Source organism: Neoarius graeffei, chromosome 18 (assembly GCF_027579695.1).
Source record: "Neoarius graeffei isolate fNeoGra1 chromosome 18, fNeoGra1.pri, whole genome shotgun sequence".
Taxonomy (NCBI): Eukaryota; Metazoa; Chordata; class Actinopteri; order Siluriformes; family Ariidae; genus Neoarius; species Neoarius graeffei.
The window spans coordinates 49,078,624-49,087,869 of record NC_083586.1 but is presented as its reverse complement, the minus strand read 5'-3'; the positions used below and the strand labels follow the sequence as shown (position 1 = coordinate 49,087,869).

Sequence of the window (9,246 nt, the reverse complement as noted above, 5' to 3'; positions counted from 1 at the left end):
ACGCAGAGGTTAGGGAGCTGATTTCCATTTGGGGGGATGCAGCTATTCAAGCTAGATTGGATGGGTCATACTGCAACCGGGCGGTTTTACTTCCGTAAACACTGGCCATGCTCACTGCGTGTGACGTCGTTGTATCCTGCAATGCGCATGCGGAACACTTTTAGGTCGCTTTTCATTCATACTGAGGATCACATACAAGTCGCATATATTTGTTAATGTGAACGACCTCACAAAAAAATCGGATTTCACAAAAAAATCGGAATTGAGCATTAAGCCTTGCAGTGTGAACGTAGCGTAAAGAGCTCAACTGTTTTCAGCTGTGCTAACATGATTGTACAAGGGTTTTCTAATCATCCATTAGCCTTCTGAGGCAATGAGCAAACACATTGTACCATTAGAACACTGGAGTGAGAGTTGCTGGAAATGGGCCTCTATACACCTATGGAGATATTGCACCAAAAACCACACATTTGCAGCTAGAATAGTCATTTAGCACATTAGCAATGTATAGAGTGGATTTCTGATTAGTTTAAAGTGATCTTCATTGAAAAGAACAGTGCTTTTCTTTCAAAAATAAGGACATTTCAAAGTGACCCCAAACTTTTGAACGGTAGTGTAGATGATGAAAGAAAGAAACCGCATTTTATTCCTGAGTTGTAAAGAGCGCGAGCTGCCGGTTTGAAGAAGAAGGTGTCATCAAGCCTGAACACAGCGCGCGCGCTAGTGCGATTGCGTGTGCGTGCGCGCGCGCTGTTGAGTCGCGTCACTGCTGAAAGCCGAGCGTTCACACACCGTAAGATCCGTTTCCTGTGCGCGCGCTCTCACTCAAGCAAGCATTCTGATGCGCGAGGCGAGTTTGAATCGGTTACGAAAGACTTTTTGGATCGGTTTTCGCCGCGCAGTGCACGTGAGGCGCAAAAGCGGAACCGGGCGGAAAACGCGCTTTATATTATAGTGAGTTCGTCGGAACTCAGAGTGTTTAATAGTGAGGCATGTTTGCGTGGTGCGCCTGCTGGGAAACCTGTTTCACCGTGGAAGTGTGAGCGGTGCGGAGCGGAGCGGTGCGGAGCGGAGCGCACGCATGTGAGCCGCGCGCTCGGAGCGGCGAGCACTCTCAGCCCGCTCCGGTGACGACATGCCGCGCGACCGCGGCGCAGACGATGGCGCTTCCGGTGGCGTGCGCCTTGAAACACGCGGCGCGGAGGATGTGGAACGGGGCGGCGGGGTCGCGCGGCGCCAGGGTGCGGACGGACGGCGGGGAGAGCGCGGCGCCCGCCTCAGCCTTCTCGGTAAACCGCTGGTGTACGGCGCGCAAAGCGGCCGCAGGAACGCGCGCTACCGCCGCGTGCAAAACTGCCTGTACAATGTCCTCGAGCGCCCGCGTGCCTGGGCGTTCATCTATCACGCGCTTGTGTGAGTCCCAAAAAGATTGTTTTTTCTTTTTCAACCTGTTACATTGTTTCTCTTTTGTATTAAACCGTCCCTTGATGCTTGATAAAGTGGGAAGGTGAAGCTAGTGATCCTTCAGGCACCTGACATAAAGATGCTTCTTTCCTCCACTAAGTTTGTCTTCACTTTCTGCCTCTCCTTCATCACAGCAGGGCATGCTCCTCAGCATCCTCAGTCATATCCAGTTTTAAGTTCTCATCTCATCTCATCTCATCTCATCTCATTATCTCTAGCCGCTTTATCCTGTTCACAGGGCTAACACACAACCATTCACACTCACATTCACACCTACGGTCAATTTAGAGTCACCAGTTAATCTAACTAACCTGCATGTCTTTGGACTGTAGGGGAAACCGGAGCACCCGTGAGCTCGAACCCGGACCTTCTTGCGGGTTCGCAAGAAGAGGCGACAGTGCTAACCACTACACCACCGTCCCGCCATTCTATTTCTCATTCTCATCTCATCTCATTCTCTCTAGCCGCTTTATCCTGTTCTACAGGGTCGCAGGTGAGCCGGAGCCTATCCCAGCTGACTACGGGCGAAAGGCGGGGTACACCCTGGACAAGTCGCCAGGTCATCACAGGGCTGACACGTAGACACAGACAACCGTTCACACTCACATTCACACCTACGGTCAATTTAGAGTCACCAGTTAACCTAACCTGCATGTCTTTGGACTGTGGGGGAAACCAGAGGAAACCCACGCAGACACAGGTAGAACATGCAAACTCTACACAGAAAGACCCTCGTCGGCCACGGGGCTCGAACCCGGACCTTCTTGCTGTGAGGCGACAGTGCTAACCACTACGCCACCGTCCCGCCATTCTATTTCTCATTCTCATCTCATCTCATTATCTCTAGCCGCTTTATCCTGTTCTACAGGGTCGCAGGTGAGCCGGAGCCTATCCCAGCTGACTATAGGTGAGAGACGGGGTACACCCTGGACAAGTCGCCAGGCATCACAGGGCTGACACACAGACACCGACAACCATTCACACTCACATTCACACCTACGGTCAATTTAGAGCCACCAGTTAACCTAACCTGCATGTCTTTGGACTGTGGGGGAAACCGGAGCACCCGGAGGAAACCCACGCAGACACAGGTAGAACATGCAAACTCTACACAGAAAAACCCTCGTCGGCCACGGGGCTCGAACCTGGACCTTCTTGCTGTGAGGCGACAGCGCTAACCACTACACCACCGTCCCGCCATTCTATTTCTCATTTTATTAAATATCGGACAGCTATTTTGCCACTGCTGTAGCAAGTTATGAGTGTTTGAAATATGCCATGTAACAGACATGTGACGATAAAAATCAAAGTTATTAGATTAAGAATATTTCTACTACACTAGAAAGCACTACCTTTAAAATGATGCATGAACCAACTATCTATGACAAATATTAAGAAAGTTATGAATTTTTTCATTTCGAAAAATTGAGGGGATTTTCGGCCCTTAATTACACACTAAAACGATAGAAGAACTGTGACCGATATCAACAACTTCCACCTGTGAATGACCATAACTTGCTTAATTTTTATCCTAATTTTTGTCCGTCCGCCGGCAGCACTTGGACACATTGGTTTTGCTAACGTTAGAAAACTATGTGCTAGTCTTTTGATTACGATGAAACTTGGCAGTAATCAAGAACAATACTTAAGCTATCACTTCTATACGTTTAGAAAACACAACCTACTCACTATTGATGGTAGCAGAAGTCAGAAGATGAGGGTCTACTTCATAAGCAATTTTTTTCCACTTCCTGTTGTCATATCGCAGAAATTCAAGAACCATGAGGTTACTGAGAATACTGACTATGTCATCAGTGTTTGTGTACTGGGGAAATCCGCACGGGAGTCAATAATGTAGAAAGCAAAGACCAAAATGCGACGCATGAGTAGCCACTGCAGGCCGCTAACGGTAGGCAGAAACAATACAAGCGCTATGCAGGTCATTGTAGCGTAACTACATGTAATACATCAGTCCATATGTCAAAGCAATGGCTGTAAACAAGATTCATTGAGACCTGTACGAGACATCGTAGGACAGAAGTAAAACATAGAGCGGAAATCAAAATGACCAACCCTGTGTCCGAAATCGCTCATTCGTTCACTACTTCCTACTCCGTATATAGGGAATTACTATATAGAGGACTATAGTGAGCTCATTGGTAAAATTAAAAAACGCTTTCGGACACTCGTCCGTCACGCTGGGATTTACGTCGTCATTACTGTTGCGCAATTAAAACGTGCCGGATCAGCCGGCTGGTGGGTTTTCAAAATAATAAATGCATGCATGTGTTTTTGTGATAAATACATATTATACTGAGCGTATTTCCCACATTGATCAATACAAAGTACCTGCATCTTTCAGTTCTTTTTTTTAAAATCAAGGCTGAATACTTTCTTCTTTGTCGCTGCCTTTTATTAAATCAAATTTGAGACTTTTAATTTGATTTCTTTCAGCGCGACCGCAATGCGTGATAGGATATATTGCTTTGGTTAGTGACCATCGTTGTACACTACTTTTCGTGATGCATTGTGGGATACTTTGAGTGCACTATATAGGGTGTAAATAATCCTCATTAAGGTTTCAGACAGCACTACAAAATGGCGTCCTCACTATATAGTGTCCAATGTAGTGAGTAGGGAGCGATTTCGGACACAGGGAAAATGATCAATGTCTGCCAACGTCGTCAAAAGACGCGCGCGTCCTCTTTCGAATGCTGATGTAATCAAGCTGGAAGTTTTGTTTGTTTTGATAGCAATCAGGAAAGTTTGAAAAAAGTAGGCAGTAATCGTCATTTAAACTCGTTTCTGTGCAATATTTCGTTTGGAAAACAGTTTTCAAAATGGCGGCACTGACACCTGGCTGACACTTCACGTTTCGAAGTCTCGCACAAGTCTCGTGAAGATCGCGCGGATAAGCGACGCCTGCCGTGGACCAAACGAACTAAATTCAACATGGCTAAAAACCGAATAGGCCGATAAGTATAATATTTAATTGCAATTTGTTGCCAATACGAGTCACGATATAAGGCTACTAAAACCGAAAACGTAACTGAATAACACGTTAATTAAGAAATAAAGCAAGTTTAAAAATGACTTCAGTTCCCCTTTAAAGTTTTCCATTTTATGCTGTAAAGGGAATTAAGAGGAAGGCTCATACTGCTCCCGACACTGACTCAACTCACATAGTGGTGTAGTGGTTAGCACTGTCACCTCACAGCAAGAAGGTTCTGGGTTTAAGCCCAGTGACCGATGGGGGCCTTTCTGTGTGGAGTTGTTGCATGTTCTCCCCATATCTGCATAGGTTTCCTGCGGTTTCCCCCACAGTCCAAAGACATGCAGGTTAGGTTAACTGGTGACTCTAAATCGACCGTAGGTGTGAATGTGAGTGTGAATGGTTGTTTGTCTCTATGTCTCAGCCCTGTGATGATCTGGTGACTTGTCCAAGGTGTACCCCGCCTCTCACCCATAGTCAGCTGGGATAGGCTCCAGCTTGCCACAGGATAAGTGGTTATGGATAATGGATGGATGGGATTTATAGTTAGGTGATGATCTGGGTCATGTGTGTTAGTGAACAGGGAAACAAAATGCAAACACAGTGGGTCTGTGTCTAAAGCTAGAGCTGAGATCTGTCATAGTGAGACTGATAGATGTTTTGCCAGACATTAATGGGACATCTAGAGTTTGACCAGGTTTAAATATGTTTACAGTGGTTCGTTGTATACAAGAATTCAAAGGGGCAAGAGTACATTGTACCAGGACTGGCTAATAAAATAAACACTAATCGTTTTTTATGCAGAAAGCGAAGTCTTGCCATGCTGGTCTAATAATGGAATAGCAATAGATGTTTCCGGTTAGTCTGGGAAAGACGTGCATTTCTTCTACAAAGTAAAGAAAGATGTCTTTGCTAGATGTAAAGGGGACAAGTCCATTTTGGTCAGAGCAGAATTCTTTGATGACGTTTAATACGGAATCCATATTGTCTCCCGACCAATAAGTGTCTCTTTTTTTTATTAGCCAAACGAGCTCAATAATGGAGTGTCCATGGACACATTTGGTCTGGTGGTGCTCACTGGGAAGAACCCACATTCTAAGTGCTGAGAACCTCTAAGATAGCTGATGGTGAATCTTCGTGCCAGTCCTGGGAGGCCACTGGCCTTCGGGCTTTCGTGGTTTAGGTTAGAGAAGCAGCCTTGGGCCCAAAGGGTTGCCAGTTTGATTCCTGGCAAGAAAGGTGTGAGGGAGTTGAGTGAATGAACAGCACTTTCCCCTTCCTCTGTATCATGGCTGAAGTGCCCTTGAGCAAGGCATCTAACCCCCAACTGCTCTTTCCATAGCTGCCCACTGCTCTGGGTACACACTGCTTCAGATGGGTTAAATGTAGAGGAAGAATTTTGCTGTGCTTGATTTTGTATTACCTTACAGGCATTTAGCAGTAGAGCATATGGAGTCCTTGGGGGTCAGATGTCTTGCTCAAGGGTACTTCAGCCATTCCTGCTGGTCCAGGGAATCAAACCAGCAACCTTTTGGGCCCAAAGCTGCTTCTCTAACCTTTAGGCCATGGCTTCCCCATGGCTTTCCTACAGCTTGAGTGTACATGTGACAAATAAAGGCTGCTGCTTCTTCTTCTTCTTAAGTCCTGAAGTATCTGCAACACCTCATCCACCCAAACAAGGCCTTCAGTAGCATCTGAATATAAGAGCCAGGAGTGTTGGAACTAGGACATGATCACAAGCAGAGCTGGACAGCCTTTATCTTTAGGAATGTGTAATCTGGTTTCTGGATGTCCAACAGGCTTTTTCATCACAGTGGAAATCATTTCTGCTTGGTCTGGAGTACTGAGGCCTTTCAAAACCTTTGCAGTGACTCGAGAAATGTAGGAAATAATGTAATAACGAGTGTCATTACATTATAGTGTAAAAGTGTGAATTTCCATTTCTATTCACTTCACGTTTTTGTTTTCATTAATCCATAAGGTATAACTCACACTGGTTATTTAATAAGCTTTTCTTGCTGTCATTCAGTCATTGCTGCGAAAATGAAATTGAATTTCCTGAGTGAACAGAGGTTGACAGAAAACAGACTAAAGTGAAAGCTGGCAAAGTTGGTACGGTATTTCAAAGTCACCTGCCTGTACTTTTGTACAAAATTTTTTCCCTTTAAAATTCATATCTAAAATAAGCATATGGTTCCAAACTCAAAAACCTGAATGCTTTGTTGAGATGTTTTGTTGGAGGCATGCTGAAGTTAGTTCATTGTCTTTGAAACAAAAGCTGAGTGCTTCCTTTGTTGAAGTACCTTCAGTTTCTGAAAGCCAGGTATACTTCAAAGAAAATGGGTCCAATTGGCTTCTTTTATGTTGAACATCTGCATTTGGTGTGATTGGATTCTTTCTTCAGGTGAATATTTATCAAGGCTTGCCGATTTTCTTGGATGGTGTTTCTTTCCTTTGATAGAGGCATAAAGAAGAAGGATGCAGGTATACGCTTTGCCTCAAAGCTCAGTCTTGCGTAGTGTAAGGCTGTGCAGGGACTTACAGTGGACTTATTTCATTTTTGTTGACTGAGCAGTGTGTGTGTGTGCTCTCAGACCTGCCTTCCCCTCCTGTTTTTCCCAATTTCAAGGCACTGTGCTGTATACAGTGAAGTCTTTGAGAAGTTTTTCCCCTTAGGATGAATGCCCAGAGTAAGGGAGGAAGAAGAAATGTGGAGGGTGTAAGCAGAAGCAGGACTACAGGGGATCATAAGGGGTGAACAAAGTTTGTAATTACCATTCATGAAAAGAGAAAGTGGAAATTAAGTGGATGCAATTAAACTGTTGAAATGCCTCAAGATATGCACTTTCCCTCATCTAATTGCCATCTAATTGCAACTCGGATATGAAATTCGCGCAAGGCCCTCATAGCTATAATACTCCCATGATGGTTTTTGTATCATACCATATATTTCTTGCAGCCAAATGGTATAGATTTTTTATATTTACATTTAATAATTTGGCAAACGCCCATAAAATTGATTCATGATGGGTTTCCGAAAAGCCTCTTAACGCTAGGAGTATCTTAACTAGGAGAGGGAGTGTTCATTGTGCTGCTCGCTTGACCATTTAACGATGATCTTTGTGCTACGATGCTTTTGGGAAACTCAGCACTGAACAGTTGAAAGTTGAGGGCCTTGTTCAGGGTCCTAACAATAGCAGCTTGCCAGATCCAGGATATTAATTGTTAACCTTTCAATCTGGAGACCAGAACTTTAATTTCAGAACCACTGCTATCCTACTGACTGTGAGCTGGCCTAGTGGTTAGCGTGCCTGCCTCTTGATCAGGAGATTGCAAGTTCTACTTGCAGTCAGGTCATACCAATGACCATCATAAAAATGGTACCTACTGCCATCATACAGATATGAGTAGGGAGCCAAACTCTCGCAGTTACCAGAGGACTATCCCCCCACTGTAACCCTTGCTGTATAGGCAAGAGGCCAAGGGCTATAGAAACGCAGATCGGCACCACCCAATGCGCCTTAAGGGCCAAGTTAGTACTGGGTTGGGAGACTACCTGAGAAGACCTGGCATGGGAAGGACTTTGACTTTTGATATCCTACTCAGATACACCACTGCCAGTTCATTTGGTACTAGAAAGGTGTCTAGTGTAAACCAACAATCTGACATGGTCCAGTTTCTTGGTACCATTTTATGGGTAGTGGTTATATTCATGAACCTTCACAGTTCAGATCAAACAAGTACAATCTTGGTGTCTATAAATAGTTGGTTTAGTTTTTGCACACTTTAGTCACCCCCAAGGGGCAGCGTGGTGGTGTAGTGGTTAGCACTGTCACTTCACAGCAAGAAGGTTCTGGGTTCGAGCCCAGTGGCTTACGGGGGTCTTTCTGTGTGGAGTTTGTATGTTCTCCCTGTGTCTGTGTGGGTTTCCTCTGGGTGCTCCGGTTTCCCCCACAGTCCAAAGACATGCAGGTTAAGCTAATTGCTGGCTCTAAATTGACCGTAGGTGTGAGTGTGAATGGTTGTTTGTCTCTATTTATTAGCCCTGCAATGACCTGGTGACTTGTCCAGGGTGTACCCCGCCTCTCGCCCATAGTCAGCTGGGATAGGCTCCAGCTTGTCCATGACCCTGCACAGGACAAGTGGTTATGGATAATGGATGGATGGATAGTCACCCCAAGACTGACCTTGTGTTGCTGAGAAGAATGTTTTTGCCAAGGCTAACTAGCTAGTTCTAAACTATCAAATTACACATTACCTATACCAAAGTAACTAAGACTTGATTACTTATTTCTCTCTCTCTCTCTCTCTCTCTCTCTCTCTCTCTCTCTCTCTCTCTCTCTCTTTTTTTTTAAATTAGCTTGACGACTATGTCTTTGATGAGTAAATTCGTTTCTGTTGGTGAGCCACCAACATATGTTGCATTAAAATTTGGTTTGATTTAAGAAGACTTCTGGGTATTTTAACCTTTCTCTGTACCTGTGTTCTTAAATACTGGAACTCGGCAGATGAAGGTGCATATAAGGCATATTGTGGAATGCCCTGTGCCTTCATTTGAGGCTTTTTGCATGTGCTAACTGTTTCTTGATGCTGTTTCAGACCTATATTGGCAAAAACACCAAACTGTCATGGTTTGCTGATCGTATAGAGTCAAAGCTCATGCTCACATGAGGAACCAAGCTAAGCCAGTCATGTAGAGTTGTGAGTCAGTGGTGAAAGTTAAATCAGACATCAAGAAGAATTTTGTGGAGACTGATACTGATACTCTGATCTTCTTTTCACTGATGTAA

At 44.7% G+C, this 9,246-nt stretch overlaps 1 protein-coding gene across 1 annotated transcript in view; it reads left to right on the top strand.

Annotated features, from left to right (window-relative positions):
• The first annotated feature begins 831 nt into the window (after nt 1-831).
• The window catches only part of kcnq5b (potassium voltage-gated channel, KQT-like subfamily, member 5b), a 287,955-nt gene continuing 279,540 nt past the window's right edge, over nt 832-9,246 (top strand). The window contains exon 1 of the mRNA XM_060898962.1: nt 832-1,413. Coding sequence (XP_060754945.1) covers nt 1,136-1,413 — 278 coding nt within the window. The 5' untranslated portion in view covers nt 832-1,135. The remainder of the gene's footprint in view (nt 1,414-9,246) is intronic.